This window comes from Amphiura filiformis, chromosome 13 (genome assembly GCF_039555335.1).
Source record: "Amphiura filiformis chromosome 13, Afil_fr2py, whole genome shotgun sequence".
Lineage (NCBI taxonomy): Eukaryota > Metazoa > Echinodermata > Ophiuroidea > Amphilepidida > Amphiuridae > Amphiura > Amphiura filiformis.
In genome coordinates, this window is record NC_092640.1 from 52,219,736 (window position 1) to 52,243,013 (window position 23,278).

Here is a 23,278-nt window from a genome sequence, read left to right on the forward strand (position 1 = left end):
TCTTAGTTCTTAGGTGACTGACTTCCTAATATTTGTCTTAACTTCTTGTCCACCATGCACATTATTTTTTTAACTTAGGTGTGTTGTACGATCGATAATGGGGCCCTTATTGGGACTCACACTGGCCTCAAAGATGTCAGAAATCAAGGTTTTGATACTATATTAGATAGCCCCTACTTGTCTCCTGCTCCTCCTAATATTTTTGCCCCAAATCATTGTACTTAAAAAACAAGTGTGAAAAAAGCTGTCAAAGATTATAAGCATTTTCTTTAATAGTTTTCTCACAATTTGTTCAAACATACAATGACTTTTGAGCATAAAGATTAGGAGCTTGAGAAAAATAGGGGCTTTATGATTAGTGCCAAAAGTTCGAGATCTTTGGCATGTTGGGGGATCTCATACATTATCGACCATATCAAGCAATTTTAAACATTGGAATGCTAAGAATCAATTTGCATCATATTAGAAGACACTAGTGTCTTTATGAATATAGAACCTATAATATTTCCACATAACAAGAAAGACCATAGATATTCTTCTAAAGTAAGAGTACGATGAACTCCAGAAAAGTCTCAAAAGTTTACCTTTTACCTCATACCTGTGTATGAGAAATTATATCATACTTTTAATTTTCTTCTATATATTTGTATACGTTATGCTATCTTTAAAAATGAAAGCTTTCCAGAATACTTAATAAATAAATAAATAAATATATTTTGGATTTGTAAACTTAGTTGCACTTGCAACATGTAATGTAACACTTTATGTTTTTGTTTTGTACCCGAGTTTATGTTGACCACTGACCACTGCTTCTTTTTATTTATCATATTGTTTAGAGAAAACAGTTTCTTTGTTTAAGCGGAGCAAAACTTCGCGTTCCACATGAACTGCCTTCATGTTGTGGCGCCTATTCATCAGTGAATCGCCAGCAGTGCTAAAGACCCGCTCCGATGGAGCACTGCTGGCGACAACACAGAGCATATCAACGGCTATACCTGACATTTTGATTAAACTGTATTTTTGCTTTTTCAGTTCCTCTATCCAAAAAGTGTGTGGATCATTACATACTGCAGTTACTGTCCGTTTTCCTATACACAATACACAGTGCTCTTTCCCATTGACGCGTGACCTTTACAAATAGCCCTACGTTAACAGTATGGGGATATGACTAGTTAACGTCGCTGTGTGAAAAATAACCGGCCAATATTAAAAGTACTCTTCTAAAGTTCTAGAAAATATAGTTTTTAACATGTCCTAAATTTTTAGCTAATTTAGATGTTTGGAAATATTCGTACTTTGGTGTTTTAGTTAATGTTATAGGTAATAGTACATTGCCTAGTTAACGTCGCTGTGTGAAAAATAACCGGCCAATATTAAAAGTACTCTTCTAAAATTCTAGACAATATAGTTTTGTAACATGTCCTAAATTTTTAGCTAATTTAGGTGTTTGGAGAGGGTCGTACTTTTGTGTTTTAGGAAGGACATGTAAACGACAGATAACACCAAAAATATGAAGAAATTATTTCCAAACCGTGTTAAGTCAAAAATCATTATGTTGCTCATTTTCAAGAATGCTGGTTTACAAAAAGCACGCCATTGTCTGATTTCGTGAACAAAGCCACACATAACATTGTTTCTTTTCGTTTCCTTTATAATCGGTTACCCAACTGAAGCTATGAATACCAGCTTTATTGCGATATCGCACATGAAAACAGTCACTTGTGCACAACCAGAGAAGATCCGATTTAATCAGTTGAGCTGTTTCAATGAGTGTTATCTTGGTTTAATAGCTTTTAATGGGGTTAAGTCCTGCAAAGGTCGAGATGAATTCTACTGTAGACATGACTGCATCATGATCAGTACTACAAATGATTTGTTTCGTGCAAAGAAGTTTCATGTATCGGTCAACTTCATCTTTAACGATCTGCCTTCTGGTGGATGATGTATTGGTATTGCTAACATTCTGCATTGTGGTCAGCCTCTCCTGAATTTTCTTTTCTACAAAGACTACTTTGACTTGGATGCTTGAGTTGGAGTGGTGTCTTGTAATACTGAATTATCAGACCCATTTCCTTCTTTCTGTTGATCTGCATCTGCCCGTGTTGTGTCTGTACCGTCATCTCCAAATTCTAGCAGAAAGTTCTCTGCTGCCTGTTGCTGATCTACACTCAATATCAGACTGACTGCGGGGTCAAGGAATGTGGCGGTTACAAAAATATGGGGTCAAATTTGTCATTCTGGGGATCCAAATACCTTGCGAACCTTTTGGTCATTTCAGACCTCAACACTTTGGCACAGTTCACTAAAGGCCCAATAGTGTAATTATCCCAATGGGATTCCAGTTCAACAATACTAGGCAATACTAGACTAATAGTGGTGTATGCATCGCCTTCAGCAATATAAGTGTGATCAGCAAATGGCATCAGAAATGCATGTAACTCACTCAACAGTTTCCAATCTGTGACGGACAGATTATCCCATGTTAATTCTTCACATATTTCTGTAACTGCTGTTTTCATTTCCAGTAAATCTGATAACAAGAAATAGTATGATAGCCACCTTGTTGGGCAGTCCTTATTTATTTTTTTGCCCGTTTTGCTAAGTAACTTTTCTATTGCAGGCCCAGAGTGACTGAATTTATTTACAAATCGCTTAGCTGCTTTCCAAGCTTCTTTTACATTAGAATCTTGCATGACTTTGTTTACTACTAGTTGCAGAGTGTGGCAGAAACAAGAAGTGCCAATCTTACCAAATGCCAACTTCACACTTTCCTCACATTCACAGAAATCATCCTCATCCTCCATAATATCTACATCATCTACTTCTTGGTCATCCTCTTGTTCATCCACACTCATGTCTTTCTCTGAGTCTGAATCTTCTTCAGTATTTAGGGTATTATCAGAATCTATTTCCATTTCACTTTGGTTGCTAGTTTTTTGTTTTTTTCTATTTCCAGCTCATTTTGCAAGTCCCGTAGAGCTTTTACCATGTTAGACCCATTGTCAGATAATACTCTAGATACTTTATTTATATCTATGTTATATTCATTCAGGATTTCTAAAAAAAGGGATTTAATTCTATCCCCTGTATGTGGATGTGGAAATTCGCGCACCGCAATCACTATCCTCTGTTTTTTGTGGCTTTTACGATCAAAAAAATGAGCAGTAACCCCTAAAAAAGAGCGGAGAGAACCTTTCTGGCTCCAAATATCAGTAGTAAAACATATATGGTCTGCATTGTTCATAAGTTCTTTTAGTGAGTATTTACACTGCTCGTAAAGTTCACTTGTCAATGTTTCAATTTTTCTTGCGCCTGGGATACTATAGGCAGAATCTAGTGAATCTATAAGCATGCTAAATTCTTCATTCTGTACCAAACGATTAGGATACCGACTTGTGCCCAAGAAAAAGGCCAGCTTTTTGTTCACTCTTTGCTGTTTTGGATGGGTAGGGGAGTATTTTGCTGGCTTTGATAAGGTACTTAAAAGGGTTCTTTGCTTGGGGTCTCTTCTTTTAGCTCCAAAAACTGGCCTGGATTGTTTTTCCTTTTTTGAAGTTTCCTTTCTTGCTGCCTCCTGTTGTCCGTAAAGTTCATATACCTGTGGATGCTTCCTTTGTAGATGTTTTACCATGTTCGAAGCAACTCGGCCGCTAATTTCAAATTTACACTCCTGTAAAAATGTAGAAACATATAGCAACTAATTTATGACAGGGCAATTAGCACATCAGAATTTCAGAAATCTTTACTTTCCACACAGAAATGCATCATAATAACACATGATGATTGATGAAACTAAAATGTAGAAGTCCAAGCGTAATTCAAACAAATTTAAGCTGCACATAAAAAAGTGCCCTATGGTCAATGTTCAAGAAAGACACTTTGACTTTAACACGACCATTCCCCCAAAAGACATATTTTTGTGTGGAAATTTTAGAGAGTCAATGTTACAATAAGACTAGCTCATTAGCATTATTACAAGTACAACTTTGAAACTTTTCCATACCAAGATTTTGCCATGTTATTTTTTTTTTGTATTTTTTTTGTAATTAAAGCATTTTTTTGGCCATTTTAACTTGGCTATTTTGTTTGGTTTAATTTTAACTTACATTACACACTGCTTTTTGCCCTGTATCACAAAAGAAGCTCCACACAGTGTTTTCTTTTTTGCGGCCATAAACTGGTGTTCCCCCAACCCCGGGATCTACGACTATGAATTTTAGTGATTCTGCGAGAACTTGAAATAAATTTGGACATTTATTAGAGCAACTAATAAAGGAAAAGACAACTTTTTACGTGACCAGTGCATTGGTCAATGTATGTTTCAGGTCAAAATATACAGTTGACGCGACGGCAATTTTCTTTAAAATATTTGTAATAAATCATATAAATTGATAGTTTCTTTTGATCTATACTTAAGTAGAGATACAGCTTCATGTAAAATGTCTTATTTGTTGTTTCGGATTTTAGTTATAGCAGTTATGTCGAAGTAGGTTTAGGCCTATACGCCCCGGTACGCGTGTTCATTTTGTGCATGGCTGTTTCTGTTATGAATCAAACGCATGAAAAACCTTTGGCTAACCTTAAATAACGAAGACATGTTACATCGAATATCGTAAAACCCCGTCTACAAGCATATAGTGTGCTTCTGATGAAAGCTACATTAATCCAGTCGCCATTATGGAGTTTGAGCAAATAAATTACGGATCCAAGCATATACAAACAAGACCTATCTATTGTATTGGTATATTAACGCTTGCTTCGAATTAATTAAGCTTTTATAAAAAACACTATATGCTTGTAGACGGGGTTTTACGGTATTCTACATTCACTAAAAGTCTGTAGCGGCCTTGGCCTTTATTAGCTTGTTTTCAGTCTCGTCCCGTTCAGGGTACATGTGTTAGCACAAATGTTCAAGGCATATCTGTACAAAAATCTGAGTTTGATCATTGTTAGATTAAACGCAATGAACTGCTTAGCCTCCCGTTTGATAGCGTCATCATATCCGGGGGTAGCATTTGACATAAGTTCAGATAGATACGGAGTAGGCCTATAGATTGTGAAAAGCAAAATCTGCAACTGACATGCATTGAGCAGCGGGTTAGGAACTGATCTGAAATGAACTTTTAAATTTCTGATCTGAAATAAACATGATAAATCAAATAAACTACACTCCTCAAAAGAATTATGATCCTTTAATTCGTTTAAGGAGTGTGATGGAAAAGGAAGTTGTATTGATGAATTTGATGGGCTGATATAATTTCTTTTTGCCCTAATACTCTGGCAATATTATTGTGTGACCCCAGGATAACTATCATATTTATTACATTGTTTGGTACCTAAATCGTGTCATTTTTAGAGCGATTATCTATTACGCGAATAACAACGTGTTAGCACATGCTAAAATATGACAGAGGCTCTCCAAAAATAACATATTATAAAATATGAAGTGAGAAATTCTAATAAAGTTTTTGCAAAGGCTGCACAGGAGAAGGACATTACCAGTATGGAGAAGTTTGTATTTGTTTTAATTCTGCTGGCTACGCTTGGGTCTTATGTGAACACGGGTAAGTGTTGGAATACATTTAATTCTCTTGTTAATTGTATTGTTGGTATAGAAGCAACCAAAAAATGGATTTTCATTATCTAAATCAATATGTTATTAGAAAGTAACACTTTTATGTTTTGCAAAAGTTCATTCTACAAATCATATACTCTGAAAACTTGCTTGATTCATTGTTGTTAATAGTTATGTACGTTTTACAAAAGAGTTTCAGCCCTCTTTACAGCATACATAAACTGAAACTGAAACATACATGACATAATGGAAGAACCACAGGACCTATAAAAGTATAATATATCTATGATATTTGAATCCTTCTACACGCTCGCTATGAACTGATCAATGCAAAAGCTCGTTACCTTTCGCAAGATGTTGTGAACTACCTAATCACAACATTTTAAAATAGTTGCTAACCTTATAAGGCAAGTGGGATGCAGGAGCAGTGGCGTAGTGGGTCAGCATATTGGTGGTGGTGGTGGGGGGCACCGACCATGATGGGGGGAGGGCAACAGATCTGATGGGGGGGCACAAGCCGTTTTTTGGTAATTTTCCTATGGGATTTTCAAAATTGTTCAATCGATTGGCCCTCGTGCCCCTATGACGTAATTACGCCACTAGGCAGGAGACATATTTTTAACGTATTTCTAGATATTTGACTATAACAAATAGAAGTGTATTTCTTTAATATATTGATCATATAGGTATCAGTCCAGGAAAACAATAATCGTATTTATATTTCCATAGGTCTTGTGGTTCTTGTTTTAAGGCCAATAATATATCAAAACGAAAAAAATAGGTGTTTTGCAGTGGCGTAGTTAGGGGTTGTAGCGCCCAGGGCTTACGATACATATTATATATAAATGGTGACAGTGGTTATAATGAAGTTGAATATCGGTTTTATTGATCTTTCAACATTTTCTGCTGAAATGCGCGCGAATGGCGAAAAAAAAAATTTCATCGCTTGGAGGGCGCAGAATCGAGGCCTCCTCGCCCTTGCACCCCCTAACCCCCCCGTCGCTACGCTACTGTGCACATGCATGACATGGGGTGGAAATGACACCTTTTTTTATCAAGCTCTTTGCATTTTGTTCGTTCGGTTCCTAAGGCTAAGTGCACTAGCCCTACTAGTATAGGGCCTTTTGACTGTGGTGATCCAAAACCATGCTATATCATAAAACCTGGCTATGTCCAGAGAGCTGCTGCCAGTGAATGCTAATTCCCCAGAATTTTCGGGGACAGCGGTTAGTGGGTTGTGAGCTGTCACTGGATTTTTAGCAGTTCTCAGTATATAGCATGGTGTATAGTATAATGTGTAATTAAAAAAGGCCCTGTGGTAGGGCTAAAGTGCACTAAGACGTTGCTCTTCCAGCAGATAAGAGATTCAAACCGGACCATGGGCAGACCCACATTACAGGTTACATGCGCATACAACAGCAGCAACAGGTAATAGTTATTCCACGAGTGGCCTTCAGGCCACGAGTGGAATAAGTTACTTGTACCAGCCCAGAGTGATACATGGCAAAAGAGACCACTGTCTGGCCAACACATGTTATTTATTACACTAAATGCTGTATGTTGACAATCTATGTTTACAAACATGCTGAGGTCATGGTTGTGTCCTAAAAGTATACACCCTTGTTGTGAGGTTACATAATGTTGTCTGGAAAATTTTAATTGAAAACAAGGACCACTCTCTGGACACACCTGTTTATAAGGATGGTACAAGTAGTCTACCATGTCATGTGTTATGTCTGGAGCAGGTCATCTCTTTGGGTGGGTCTACTAGAGGGTGGGACAAGTAATCTGCCATGTGACTTGTTATGTCTGGAGTGGGACATGGGAGTGGTACATGGGTTTTGACTCCACTCTAGTCAGAGTGGTATGTGACTCGTTATGTCTGGAGTGAAACATGGGAGTGATACATGGGTTTTGACTCCACTCACCAGGAGTGGTACTAGGCAGTAAAATCACCAAGTATGGTACAATACAAAATAGTTTGCAGAAAGCCAAATTCCGTGCTATACTGCCTTGCCCAATTCGTCCTGGTTTGTGGTTTTGCTGACTTTTTGCTTCTTCAGCGCGCTTTCTGATGTGGCGACAGGTATAAAAGACTGATGACCGATTGCTGATCACTGATTGGTCAGTAGCTGATTACTGATTGTTCAGTTACTGACCAATGATTACTGACTGTTCAGTAGCTAATTACTAAATGGTTATAAGCTGGTTACTGATTGATCAGCAGTTATATTACAAAGTTGCTGAATGACTTGTTTAAAGGGACGTTTGCAACTTTGGTGTTATCTAAATTAAAGGACCCTTCAACGAGTTGATGATTGGCCAATTAATTGGGTATTAGCTGTTGAAGATCGTTTAATATTTTGTAGTGGTAGGCTACTGAGACAAGTTAGTGATTTTTACTTGGGGCAAGCAAAGTTAAGCAAAACCCTTGCCCAATTATTGTAATAAATAAATAAATAAATAAATAAATAAATAAATAAATAAATAAATAAATAAATAAATAAATAAATAAATAAATAAATAAATAAATAAATAAATAAATAAATAAATAAATAAATAAATAAATAAATAAATAAATAAATAAATAGTAAGAAATTATAGTGAAACCATCACTAGATAAAGTGCTCAACTATAAAATATAGGAGCGAAATATATTATTATTAGTGAAATTACCACATCGTAATACAAATTTGTTTCGTATGGATGGTTTCACCCATCCACACTCGTCAGTTGCAATGTGTAAAATGACAAAGAATATGTTGCGCGGCGGGCATACTAATTGATCCTTTTCAGATCTTTTCTCCACTTTAACCCAGACACATCGTGGGACTATTGTTATTATGGGCGTTGCGGGGATAACCTAATATTATTGCATGGCAAAATCACGGGATGAGTGCACTTGTATACACGTTCATTCAAATTAAGTTTACATTCACAACCTAACGCCCACATTCACGGGCACCTGCATTCGTATAGGCCTTTAATGGCGCCACAATGCAGCATATGAAATAAATAATAGAACAGATACTTCCCTTTTCCTAATGCAAAAAACAAACAATAGGCCTATCTTCTTGTAATAAAAAAGGATATATGTGACCGTTCACGGCGAATGAGCCGTAAATTCCTCCCCAGTCAATTTTGTTTTATTTCGTGTTTAAAAATAAACATCATAAACTTAAAATGGTATATCATTTGACTTTAAACGATATCCAGAAGCGGGGTTATGGTTTGTTAAACTTTGCTCCTTCAACAAAATGATAGCTTGTTTCGTTTCTACATGTGTCTCTTTTTCCACATTGCTGGCAATAAATATCAAACAGTCATAATTGGCGGTCATTTCAAATCATCCCCAAGTCAACGAGGTTTAAGAAAGTTCTCTCATTGTTAATTGTTGGTTATGCATACCTATACAAAATACAATGCCTGGTAACCCACCACTTGAACAGGATTTAGCAAAAGCAAACAAAGACCAGAGCTTATTATCCACTTCAACAATATGATAATTGATTAGTGTTTCACTATCAAAATGTGATCGATGTCGGGCCAGCTTAAGTAACCGATGAATATGAGCTTCGTACACATTTTACACCGTAACTCAGAATACAATTTAGGGAATTTACGGCTCATTTGTGCTGCCGGGTCACATATCACGTTTTATTTATCTTTATAGTTCTGTCTCGCGGATCCGGGATAACAATTTCATGTTCAAGTTCATTGCATTTTATGCAGGGCTTAATATTTTACTTGATGAAGATAATATTTTTACGCAAGCGCAGAATTTGGCGACCCGTGTTTTTTTTTTTTTTTTTTTTGGTGTGTGGGGGTGTGTGTGTACGTCAAATTTCGCCGCCAAAGCATTCTTTAAAAATCTATACCATGTTGGTTTACACTGAAGATAACATCTAAAGTTTGATTTTCCATAAATGACAGAGGGGATGGATAAATGGCGAGTTATAAAGTGACGGTAAGTTATGGGCGAGTTACGGTTAGACCATTTGACGAGTTACGGCTAGATTCTACGCCAACTGCAAATAATCCAGTCTTTCATTAAATAAAACGCAATTAAATCAGCAAGTGATGAAAAGGTGAAGTTGGAAATATTGATCTTGGCCAGTCTCTTTAAGTGCACTTGTGTCCCACAAATGGCCCCACCCATTGTATCGGAATTACAATTACTCTTTCAAAACACATCATGAGGTGATGTAGAGCTTAAGGGTACATACTCTAGTATACTGGTTTGATTGGTCTAAAAAATATTTTCAATTTTTAAGCAAGGCGATATGACTATTAATCAGGTGATTTAAAAAACAACAACGAAAAAAACCCCATGAAAGTGTCCTATTTCGACAATTTTGAATGTTGGTAGATGGTTGTTAAGGACGCTTATTTGTTAGCGATGTATGTAGTCTCATTCACCGTCGGGTTGCCAAAAGATTTCAGCCTGAATCGCGGGTCAAATAATCGAAAAGTCGCTCATTATTTCTCTTTACCATTGGTTTCTATGGGACATGAAACTATCGGAAGTCGCGGGAGCCAATGTTGAAAAGTCGCCCAATTTTTTTCTTAACCATTGGTTTCTATGGGACAGGAAATTGTCAAAAGTCGCGGGAAAAATCTTCAAAAGTCGCCCAATTGGGCTACCAAATCGCGGGTTTGGCAACCCATGTGTGTAACCATTGTGGTGAAACTAGAAGCGCTGAGTTACATTGGCACCCGAGACTGCCTGGTTGATAATATTAATGAGGTGACGTCATGCGTAGTATGCTACTAGGCCTGTGTATGATTTGCCTGAACTGATGATGTATTAGGGTGCTTAGAATTAATATTGCAAGACCATTTGTCAGAATCCAATCAATTGGGGGCTGTGCAATAATTATGAGCTCTGGTGGGAGGATAACATGGGGGGGGGAGCAAGACAATTTTGGCGATCGGATAAGGCCTAGGGGGAGGGGCAAGCAAAATATGGAATCGCATATTATTTTCCTTCTCGCTGCCCTCGGAACATACATGATCATTTAAGGTTTGGAAATTGGGATCACAAAAATTTGGCATGTGCAAGGGGGGGATTTTTTGACAGGCTGTCTCCCTCTTTACATACCAACCCACTCCCTTTTTTTTTTTTTGGGGGGGCAATGGGGGACAAGATGAATTGTAGGGGGAAGTCAACCAATTTTGACCACAATTGTGGTAAAAAGTTGAAATTTTTGTAATGGGGAGGGGGTACATTGAAAGTGGGTGGGGGGGGGGGGCTTTGAAATGAAAAACATTTGGAGGATGCAGTGGCGTAGCCAGGACTTTTTCAGAGGGGGGCAAGGCAAATTTCCAAGGGGAAAAACTTTGACGAAAATTCAGTGTCAAAACTGGGCTAAATGCCCGGGCTGAATGACAAAAAAAGGCCTCAAAATCTTAAATATCAGGGCGGCCAGCATCCCCGGAGGAAATAGGGGGCAAGGCTTCTCACAGAGGGGCAGCCCCCTTGCTACGTGTCTAGGGGGAATGCCCCTTGACCCCCCCCCCACCCTAGTGCCGCCACTGCTAGCTACGCCATTTCCCACCCCTCGGGCGCGAAATAAATATAATTACCCCACCCCTTAGTTAAATTAAAAAAGATAGAACCCGAAGCAACAATGTGCGTCTGCGTCCGTGTAACTGTAGATGAACCCTAACATTGTCGCTGTATACAAATTGTTTGATGATCCTTCTGTTCCAAAAAAAAAATCAAATTTGTTGTGTAACAATTATGAGCCCCCGGTGCCAAAATTGCTTGCTCCCTACTTCCGCCTGCCCGAAATCACCTGCCCGCCCCCTCTCTGGGGCGAAGCGATGGGCCTACTTGCTTATTTTAATTACTTCAGATTGGTCCAAAATTAAGCCTTTTTCTTTAAATTCATTTTTCTTTCTTTCTTTCTTTCTTTCTTTCTTTCTTTCTTTCTTTCTTTCTTTCTTTCTTTCTTTCTTTCTTTCTTTCTTTCTTTCTTTCTTTCTTTCTTTCTTTCTTTCTTTCTTTCTTTCTTTCTTTCTTTCTTTCTTTCTTTCTTTCTTTCTTTCTTTCTTTATTTATTTATTTATTTATTTATTTATTTACTCACTCACTCACTCACTCACTCACTCACACTCACTCGCTCGCTCCACCTCACACTCACTCACTCACTCACTCACCCCCTCACTCACTCACTCACCACTCACTCACTTACTTACTTACTTATTTTAAACTTACTTCGTTGTACACCTAAAGAGTAATATTTGAGTGAGTTTGTGAGTGAAAGAAAAATAAAAGAAAGAAAATAACTCAATCCGACATTAATATTCATGACCTGCTCTATGCAGTGGCGTATATGCATTATGTCAACAGAATGCGGCCATTTAAATTTTTTTGTCCGGAGAGATGTCAAGCATGCAAGCCAGGAATATAAAATGGAAATTGCCTCCTTTTGAGCTGATCGATGTAAGTAAACCGTGTGGCATATTAATTATGCTCCATCGTACACTATCAACGTTCCCATTTTAGTTGATTTTGAGCGCTAACTAAACACATGTGCTAGCGTAGAAATGTAATTAAGCCGAAATTAGAGTACACAGCCATCTAAACCGCCCAATTCTTAAAAATTGGTCGATAATATTGCCTCAAATGTTACATGTGCTTGAATACCAACATGCCTGGATGTGTTGTAAAGTTGAATTTTTGGGAAATAATAAATCAATCTATGAATTCCGGAGAGTTTAAAGACAGTTTGACAGATTCAAAAGTTCAGTCGAAAATTTACGTTTTCTAGAACTTGTAAATTGTATTTCGGAGGCTCAGATATTAAAATTTTATAGCAAGAATGTAATTTTGGAATGTTTGACATATGCCTACAATTTGGTAGAGAAATCGGTGTGAAGTATAATATAATGTCAATGGTCCAAAAATAAAACAGCGAGTGGTGCAAGCGAGGACCCAAGTCATAGGCTTCCAGTGAAAATCTGATTAAGGCTATAAAAATAACAATGAGAAAATAGTAATATATAAACCTTTACCTTTAAGATGAGGTATAACTTTTATTTTTCTGATGATTATTTCTGGGCCAAATTTGATATTTAATGTGGCAAATTCATCCCATTTTTTGCTCAAAACCTCGAAAAGAGGTAGTATCCTTAAAGGGAGATATTATATAATTCAAGTTTACAATTTTGTTCTCCAAATTTAGCATTTAAATGGTCTGATCATAAAGAATAATTCTTGCAATTGCCTAATTGTAACTCGCCCATTGGTCTAACCGTAACTCACCAAATAGTCTACTCGTAACTCGCCCTTAAACTTATCGCCACATAACTCGAAAACTTACCATTCCTAGTGACAAAATGTATTATCAAAGATCAGTATTTTGAACTTTCACCCAATTCTCTAGTAGGAACACTCACAAAATAGTATTGGTGGTATTAGCCCTTACAGCTGCCAAACCAAAGTTAATTGTCAACGTCTCTGGAAAGGATTTGATCCAAATCATATCCATGTACATGCTAATACTGTTTCGCAATCTACTATAGTGTTAGACTATGTCATAGTCGCTTTTTGATAAATCAAAGCATGTTATTAAAGGTCCGTAACCCGATCGACAGCATCATCCCGCCGATTTTTTTCATTGTTGATGAGGTTTTGGTATCACATAATAGATACTATTTTTCTCATTACTATCCTGAAATTTGACGCTCCAAGTCGATGTATTTCCGGAGAAATCATGAAACACAGCGGTTTTACAGGTTACCAGTTGTTCGCATTTTACACGACACGGGAGTTTTGGGTAGTCATAGAATGAAATCGGAATAGATTCGGAAGACTTCACCCCAGTACCAATTCGTCCGCAAAAATACATCAAATAGACCCCCTAATGTCAAACTATAGATGGCGCTATAATGATAAAAAACAAAAATAAAGAAATACATAAGAGGCGAAATAAATAAAGAAATATGACCTATATTGTCAAGCATGATACGAGGAATATGAAAAAAAATTATGAGAGCACCTCCCCCCACTCGAAGTAAACTTTTTTTATATCTAATGATATGTACCTAAAGTGTATGTAGCTGGGAGGAGAAGCTGGGACATTTTATACTAAAGATATACTTTTTTTTCCATAAAGATCTAATTTTTTGATCGTCGGCTTTTCATCCCAGCTACATACACTTTAAGCACATATTCATCAGATTTATAAAGTTTGCTTCGAGACTGTTATATCGAAAATATAAATTTTAACCATTTCCCAATGTGTATTACATTGCGAGTTTCAAAAAAATCAAAATTATTTGATATCAGATGAACATTCTTCGTATTCAGAATGCAATTCGATATGTCTGATGTGCACTCATTTCCCACACAAAATACTGTCCAAACGCTCATACCAGGGCCCTTAACTGCTCCGTCATCAGTGGACGTTTACATAAACCTTGATTCTGACTGTTATTTTTTTTAACAGAACAAGTGTTAATTGGCTAAATTGATATATAGTGTGACATTACATACGAGTATTGACATTTGTTTTGCACGGATCACCTGTTACCGTAAGCAAACATTGCTTTCAAAATTGCAACACACAATATCATGAACTCTCTATAGGCATTGGTGTTACGACTGAATTCTTAAACTGTATTAACGTATTAAAGGTTATTTTTCAGATCCAATTATTCTGGTAATTTAAGGTATTTAATGGTAACAAATAACACTAATAATAATAATAATAATAATAATAATAATACAGGGTGTCCCCCAAAAAAAAAGAGACCCCTCATTGCGTCCTCTTTTTCTCATATTTCTGAAAAGTTGATTAAATATCGTTTGGTAAAGAAAGCTTTAATCGTTAGCTTTAAACCAAAACAATTATTTCAATCGGCTCATAACTTTTGAAGATATGCCCTTTTGAATAAAAGTACCCGTTTTTCACTCTGTCCACGGATAGCAAACAGAGTGGTTGGGTGGCTCATGCTGTGGAGTAGTCTGCACGATCACCAGACCTCACAATTGATTATTTTTCTTTGTGGCAAAATCCAAGATCTTCGCAAACGTATTACTGAATGCATTCACAAGTATTCGCCAAGGAGGCATCCAGTTGGGGGCAGAGCAGCACAGTAAACTCACTTCAGAAGAACCAAAGACAAACCAAACAGCCTTTTTGGGCTACCTAAAAAGTGAAATACTTATGTTGTAAATAAATTTAAAAAAAGCAAGAAACAATAAAGTAAGAAAGTAAGAAACATAAAGTAATCAAAAACAAAAAGTAACCAAGAAAACATAAGTAATCGCAAGTAAAGCATAGAAGTCCCATTCGGCATCCACAAATTAATTAACAAAATCCATTGCCCAAAATCCAAAGCCCATTCCATAAATAAAGTTATTTTATAATGTTATCATTGAGGAATCTTTGATATTCATGCATGGTATGTGTACCTTTTTTTCAAACTTTGAAGTAGCCAAATCTTCTCCGTGGACAGAGTGAAAAACGGGTAGATTTCTTTAAAAGAGCATATCTTCAAAAGTTGTGAGCCGATTGATATAATTGTTTTAGTTTATTAAAGCTAACGACTCAAGGTTTCTTTACATACCAAAATCAATTTTTCAGAAACAGGAGAAAAAGAGGGCGCAATGAGGGGCATCTTTTTTTTGGGGGGGGGGGGCCTGTATTAATAAAAATAACATTTAAATTAAGCTGCTAGTATTAATCTTAGTGTTAGTATTCATTCACAATTCAAAATATTGCAATATACTACATGTACAGATGGTAACAAGTGCACATGTAAACGTTCACAACCCCACCCCTAAAATTAAACAAATATTTCTATATAACTTGACATACATTAGTTGATTTGAAAATTTAAACAAATACCTATAAATAAAAGGATCGCTTTTCTACCCTACCAAATTTCTTTCTTCTAAAAAATCTTTTCTTTGGTCAAAAATAATCACATTTTCCAAATCTGATGCTTTCAATCAAATGATATGTATGTCAAGTTATGCAAAAGAGTGTACATTTTAAGGGGGTGGGGGCATTTTTGTGAACCCTTTATTAGACACCATACCATGGTTATGTGTGGGGGGAGGGGGGTGAAAAAATATTTGCACCCTTTTCTCAAATTTCTTATTTTTCCATTCAAACTTATTTTTCCCCCTCACGGTTCGAATTCCTCTACTTGACCCAAACATTTTTAAAATAAAAACTGGCAATAAAAGTTTTGCAATATCATTTAACGTTACAAACACATGAAATTTACATATTTCCTCTCAATTGCTGTCGCAAAATTCAACAACTTGGAATAAGTCATAGCCTTTAGTATAAGAGTATAGGCTAAGAGTTTGCTAATTATTATAATATCTTAATCTTAATTTAATGCTGCAATGTTGATAACATTCGTTTTATATTGTTCTAAAGCACATTATTAAAAAGAAAGAATCGACAAAAAACACAAGTTCTTCACTCCCAAGAATTTTAATTTACGTATAAAACATACAGTAAGCGAGGACAAAAAGTTGAGATCAACTAAATGAGTATATGAGGGTGAAAATAATCTAAGCTGACCCGCGTACGTTATTTCCCAAATCAGCCTTATCAAAACGAGAAATGATCACGCCTCTGTGACCGTGTGTCATCATTAATGTTATACCAATGCACCCAATTGACTTCGGGGTTTATTGAGAATAATTGAATTAAATGATTAATGAAATCTTGTAAGCCTCCAACATTATTCTATAATCATAATACATCATTTATACAAACCTTTACACCATAATAATCTTAAACATTACCTAATGTATTTTGTACTAATAAAGTCCCCCCTTTTTAAAAAAAAAAATCGAAACATATTTGACGAAATGCAAAAGCGTAAAAGGATATAAGTAGCCTTGATTGTTTTACACATATGGACCAAATTTTAGCGTCACACGTCATTGTGTTCAGTCCCAATGGTTCATTATGTAAAAAAAGAGACCGTTTTAAACAGTGTTAAAATTGGCATCTGAGTTCATAGTAGACTGGCCCCCAGTCTCGGTTCGGTTCCATCTCTGGATAATGTAACAATAAATAATTACGTAATGCCCTATGAAAAAAATGCCAACTCCCCCCCTTATTTTCTTCAATGCCAAAACCCATTCCTCTTCATCCACAAATCGACGCCACTAATTACACCCACCACAGTCAACCATGCAGCAATATAGAAATATACTCGTATTATAAGTGAACGCGAAAGTCCATTGAGCGCTGATTCCGAGACTGGTCCAATCTGTTAGAGATCTCACTTCCAAATATTCGTTCAACGAAGCACGGTGATTCCGATGTCAATTACGAAAGCCCCGCCCCAGTTTCAATTCAAATATGGTAGCAAAAAGCTATGCCGCGGGATGTGACGCAAGATCGGATGGGACACTTGTCAACAACTGAGAGGTATTGAGCTCAAGTGGCACGCGTCTGATAGACCCATGGTACGCGCAATAATAAAAGGCAACCACTCGACTCGGACTTCGGCCTATTGTCCATATGGCGTACATTATCGCGTGCGGTTTGCAAATGTTTGCACATTATTTAGCTAGGGAAGCCTTTTCAAATATCCCCGCGCTGCCAAGCTGCGTTGATTGGTCGGATACAATATCGTTGTTTAGTCGCTTACACAAACGTTAATGTAGTGAAAACATGGACGTGGTATATAGAAAGATTGCGTGACTCCAAATCCGTAAAAGTGAACTTCCAGCAGTTTGTGGGAGCTGGAAGTCAAATTGCCTACAGACTGGGAGGGTCCGTGTATTGGGTTGATTTTTAATGCTATGTAATCTACATTACCAGTCGTTCTCCACGGACCCGAGGGAGGGTCTAAGTTCATAGTAGACTGGCCCCCAGTCTCGGTTCGGTTCCATCTCTGGATAATGTAACAATAAATAATTACGTAATACCCTATAAAAAAAAATGCCAACCCCCCCCCCCCCCTTATTTTCTTCAATGCCAAAAACCCATTCCTCTTCATCCACAAATCGACGCCACTAATTACACCCACCACAGTCAACCATGCAGCAATATAGAAATATACTCGTATTATAAGTGAACGCGAAAGTCCATTGAGCGCTGATTGGGTTGATTTTTAATGCTATGTAATCTACATTACCAGTCGTTCTCCACGGACCCGAGGGAGGGTCTAAGTTCATAGGAGTCAGATCTCAAACAATACAAGATTTCATTAATCATTTAATTCAATTATTCTCAATAAACCCCGAAGTCAATTGGGTGTATTGGTATAACAATAATGATGACACACGGTCACAGAGGCGTGATCATTTCTCGTTTTGATAAGGCTGATTTGGGAAATAACGTACGCGGGTCAGTTTTGATTTGGAGTGTATGCTGCTTAGATTATTTTCACCCTCATATACTCATTTAGTTTTTGTCCTCGCTTACTGTATGTTTTATACGTAAATTAAAATTCTTGGGAGTGAAGAACTTGTGTTTTTTGTCGTTTCTTTCTTTATAATAATGTGTGCTTTAGAACAATATAAAACGAATGTTATCAACATTGCAGCATTAAATTAAGATTAAGATATTATAATAATTAGCAAACTCTTAGCCTATACTCTTATACTAAAGGCTATGACTTATTCCAAGTTTTTGAATTTTGCGACAGCAATTGAGAGGAAATATGTAAATTTCATGTGTTTGTAACGTTAAATGATATTGCAAAACTTTTATTGCCAGTTTTTATTTTAAAAATGTTTGGGTCAAGTAGAGGAATTCGAACCGTGAGGGGGGAAAATAATTTTGAATGGAAAAATAAGAAATTTGAGAAAAGGGTGCAAATATTTCCCCCCCCCCCACACATAACCATGGTATGGTGTCTAATAAAGGGTTCACAAAAATGCCCCCACCCCCTTAAAATGTACACTCTTTTGCATAACTTGACATACATATCATTTGATTGAAAGCATCAGATTTGGAAAATGTGATTATTTTTGACCAAAGAAAAGATTTTTTAGAAGAAAGAAATTTGGTAGGGTAGAAAAGCGATCCCTTTATTTATAGGTATTTTTTTAAATTTTCAAATCAACTAATGTATGTCAAGTTATATAGAAATATTTGTTTAATTTTAGGGGTGGGGTTGTGAACGTTTACATGTGCACTTGTTACCATCTGTACATGTAGTATATTGCAATATTTTGAATTGTGAATGAATACTAACACTAAGATTAATACTAGCAGCTTAATTTAAATGTTATTTTTATTAATACAGGCCCCCCAAAAAAAAAGAGGCCCTCATTGCGCCCTCTTTTTCTCCTGTTTCTGAAAAATTGATTTTGGTATGTAAAGAAACCTTGAGTCGTTAGCTTTAATAAACTAAAACAATTATATCAATCGGCTCACAACTTTTGAAGATATGCTCTTTTAAAGAAATCTACCCGTTTTTCACTCTGTCCACGGAGAAGGTTTGGCTACTTCAAAGTTTGAAAAAAAGGTACACATACCATGCATGAATATCAAAGATTCCTCAATGATAACATTATAAAATAACTTTATTTATGGAATGGGCTTTGGATTTTGGGCAATGGATTTTGTTAATTAATTTGTGGATGCCGAATGGGACTTCTATGCTTTACTTGCGATTACTTATGTTTTCTTGGTTACTTTTTGTTTTATTACTTTATGTTTCTTACTTTCTTACTTTATTGTTTCTTGCTTTTTTTTAAATTTATTTACAACATAAGTATTTCACTTTTTAGGTAGCCCAAAAAGGCTGTTTGGTTTGTCTTTGGTTCTTCTGAAGTGAGTTTACTGTGCTGCTCTGCCCCCAACTGGATGCCTCCTTGGCGAATACTTGTGAATGCATTCAGTAATACGTTTGCGAAGATCTTGGATTTTGCCACAAAGAAAAATAATCAATTGTGAGGTCTGGTGATCGTGCAGACTACTCCACAGCATGAGCCACCCAACCACTCTGTTTGCTATCCGTGGACAGAGTGAAAAACGGGTACTTTTATTCAAAAGGGCATATCTTCAAAAGTTATGAGCCGATTGAAATAATTGTTTTGGTTTAAAGCTAACGATTAAAGCTTTCTTTACCAAACGATATTTAATCAACTTTTCAGAAATATGAGAAAAAGAGGACGCAATGAGGGGTTCTTTTTTTTTTTTGGGGGGGGGGGACACCCTGTATTATTATTATTATTATTATTATTATTATTATTATTATTATTAGTGTTATTTGTTACCATTAAATACCTTAAATTACCAGAATAATTGGATCTGAAAAATAACCTTTAATACTTTAATACAGTTTAAGAATTCAGTCGTAACACCAATGCCCATAGAGAGTTCATGATATTGTGTGTTGCAATTTTGAAAGCAATGTTTGCTTACGGTAACAGGTGATCCGTGCAAAACAAATGTCAATACTCGTATGTAATGTCACACTATATATCAATTTAGCCAATTAACACTTGTTCTGTTAAAAAAAATAACAGTCAGAATCAAGGTTTATGTAAACGTCCACTGATGACGGAGCAGTTAAGGGCCCTGGTATGAGCGTTTGGACAGTATTTTGTGTGGGAAATGAGTGCACATCAGACATATCGAATTGCATTCTGAATACGAAGAATGTTCATCTGATATCAAATAATTTTGATTTTTTTGAAACTCGCAATGTAATACACATTGGGAAATGGTTAACATTTATATTTTCGATATAACAGTCTCGAAGCAAACTTTATAAATCTGATGAATATGTGCTTAAAGTGTATGTAGCTGGGATGAAAAGCCGACGATCAAAAAAATTAGATCTTTATGGAAAAAAAGTATATCTTTAGTATAAAATGTCCCAGCTTCTCCTCCCAGCTACATACACTTTAGGTACATATCATTAGATATAAAAAAAGTTTACTTCGAGGACTGTAATATATCATGAATTAAAAAAATATCAAATTTGAATAATTTGTCATAAAATTTGTACTATATAGCGAATTAAAAAAAAAATGAAAATTACTTGATATCAGAAAGACATTCTTCATATTCAGAATGCAATTCGATATGTCTGATGTGCTCTCATGTCCAACAAAAAATACTGTCGAAACGCTCATTCTATAGTCTATGGATAGATACCAACATGAAGGTGGTGAAGTCCAGGTTATTCAACCAAAGTTAAAATCGGACCATTTTCGTTAAAGCATTATCAGTTTATCTCGTGGTCAGAGTGCAAGAGACCATCGTAAGTGCATATTGCATTGTTTCACAGGAACAACGTCTTTCTGTTTTACGAAGCCGTCTATTTACTAAAGATTGCATGGTTTTAGTTATTCAATATTCAAAAGTTGATTTCTATATTATAACTTTTTTGTAAGTTTTGTTGAGTGCAATTAAGACCATAGTAAGTGACACTTACGATTTTCTTGTACTCAAAAAAAAAAAAAAAAATCTAAAATTCACTTACGATATCTATTCAATTAAAAAAATAAGTATTCAATTTTTAAACAAAAAATCACGTTAAATTGTGAGTTTTCAAATATATTTTCAAAATTCATCAACTTGTGATGGTCTTGCACATTACCCACAATTTTTATAAACGTGATGCGATCAAGCAAAATCAGTCGGAACTCTTAAATATTGATTTTGAGATATAGCCAAACAAAGGAAATATTTTCTTTTGTTTCCTCCTGTTTTGGAAACTCTTTAATTGCTCATATCTTTGGAACTGGTTGTTCAAATTTAATGGGGTTTTCTGCAAAATCCAGCCTTGAATATTCTTGTTACTATCCTATAAGAAACTAAAAATGTAATATTCCCGAGTTCCGATTGATTTTGCTTGATCGCATATCACATATTATCAAAATAATAGGACATAATAGTTGTATACACAATGTTGTAAGTATTGTCAGTGTTCACATGGACTAAATGGAATCTTAATTTGGTTAAGATAAGGAGCAGTGGTGTAGCCAGGATTTTGGAACCGGAGGGGCACAACTTGTAAATATACCGACGGAAACATTTTTTGCCGACGGAAGTTGTAATTTGTTGACCATTTTTTTTTGCATGGTTTGAAAAAGTGAAGAAAAAAAAAAAGGATATTTATCCCCTTTTTCCGTCACCCTGATAGTCTTATTGTTAACCCAATTTTGTTTTCACCGACGCCTTCAGTCTACCGACGGCCTTACATGAACCGACGACCATGACGAGCGGAGTGTGTTTAATAGACAACGCTGAAAGTCATACTTATAAAACGCAATGAACTGGTTAGCCTTTTCAATTACAATAATTATATCTGGGGGTAGTATTTGACATAAGTTCAGATAAATAACGTTATTGTTTAGCACAAACTAGAATGTGAGACAGGCTCACCATTACAGATTATAAAATATGATGTGAGAAGTTCTAGTAAAGTTTTTGCAAAGGTTGCATAGGAGAAGGCAATTATACCAATATGGAGAAATTTGTATTTGTTTTAATTCTACTGGCTACGTTTGGCTCTTATGTGAACACAGGTAAGTGTTGGAATGCATTGCTCATGTAAAATGTTGACGTGTGAGGCCGGGTGGCTCGAGCCATGCACATTTTCCCAGTTTTAGCTATTTAACTGAAAAACTACAGTATATATCTCAATATCAAAATATTGGTCTTACAAGGTCAAGTCAGTAATTATATTTATATTTCCATATGTCTTATGGTTCTTAAAAATAATTATATCAAAACGAAATTAAATTAAGTGTTTTTCCCTCCCGTGAAAAAAAATCATGCACAAAGGGTGGAAACGGCAGCCTTATCAAGCTATTTGCATGATTTTGTTTGTTCGGTTCCTAAGGCTAAGTGTTTTGGGGAAAAATCCATATCTTCAATACGAAAGTTCAAAATTTTCATTTGATCGTCGGCTTTTCATCCCAGCTACATACACTTAAAGTACATGTCATCAGATTTATAAATTTTACTTACAGGACTGTTAAATATCAAAAATATCCAATCATTTGCCATAAAATGTGTATTATATCGCGAATTTCACGAAAGCATAATCATTTGATATCAGAAGGACATTCTTCGCATTCAGAATGCAATTCGACATGTCTGATGTACTCTCATGTCCAAGAAAAAACTACTGTCCAAACGTTCATACCACACCCCTTAAGTAATTGTTGAGTTGTATACGCTGCAGCTTTAATAATTTGAAAGATATAATTTTGTATTATACCAGTGGCGTAGCGTCATAGGGGCAGGGGGCACAAGCCCCCAATCGATCTGAAATTTTAGAAAATCCTATAGAAAATTGCCAAAAAAAAAGGCTTTACACAGGTGAGCCAACAATAATTAGAAATTTTAGAAGGAGAAGACCAAGGCTCACACGGTTGTAATATGCAAACAATCTAGCATAATATACTGTGGCGTTGCTCCGGCTCCTAATCTAGAAGGTTGTTTAAGGGGGTACTACACCCCTGGCCAATTTTGTGCCTATTTTTGCATTTTTCTCCAAATTTTTATCGCATTGGTGAGAAGTAAGATATGTATATTATAGGGGCAAGAACTACAACTAGTGCACTGAAAATTCAGCAACTCAAGGCAAGTAGTTATTGATTTATTGATCAAATATTGGTTTTCCCTCATTTTTTACTGTAACTCCACAACTGTTGTCTGTGTTGAAATAAAATTTCCAGTGCAGTAGTTGTAGTCCTTGCCCTATAATATACATATCTTACTTGTCACCAATGCACTATAATTTATG

The 23,278-nt window shown here is 36.0% G+C and overlaps 1 protein-coding gene across 2 annotated transcripts in view; it reads left to right on the top strand.

The window, feature by feature from the left end:
- The first annotated feature begins 5,341 nt into the window (after positions 1-5,341).
- The window catches only part of LOC140168503 (uncharacterized), a 40,061-nt gene continuing 22,124 nt past the window's right edge, over positions 5,342-23,278 (top strand). Inside the window, exon 1 of one of the 2 annotated variants that reach the window (XM_072191903.1) lies at positions 5,342-5,564. In XM_072191903.1, coding sequence (XP_072048004.1) covers positions 5,504-5,564 — 61 coding nt within the window. In that variant the 5' untranslated portion in view covers positions 5,342-5,503. Of the gene's footprint in view, positions 5,565-21,886; positions 22,053-23,278 lie in introns of those variants that run through there. The other variant, XM_072191904.1, reaches the window with a different exon arrangement.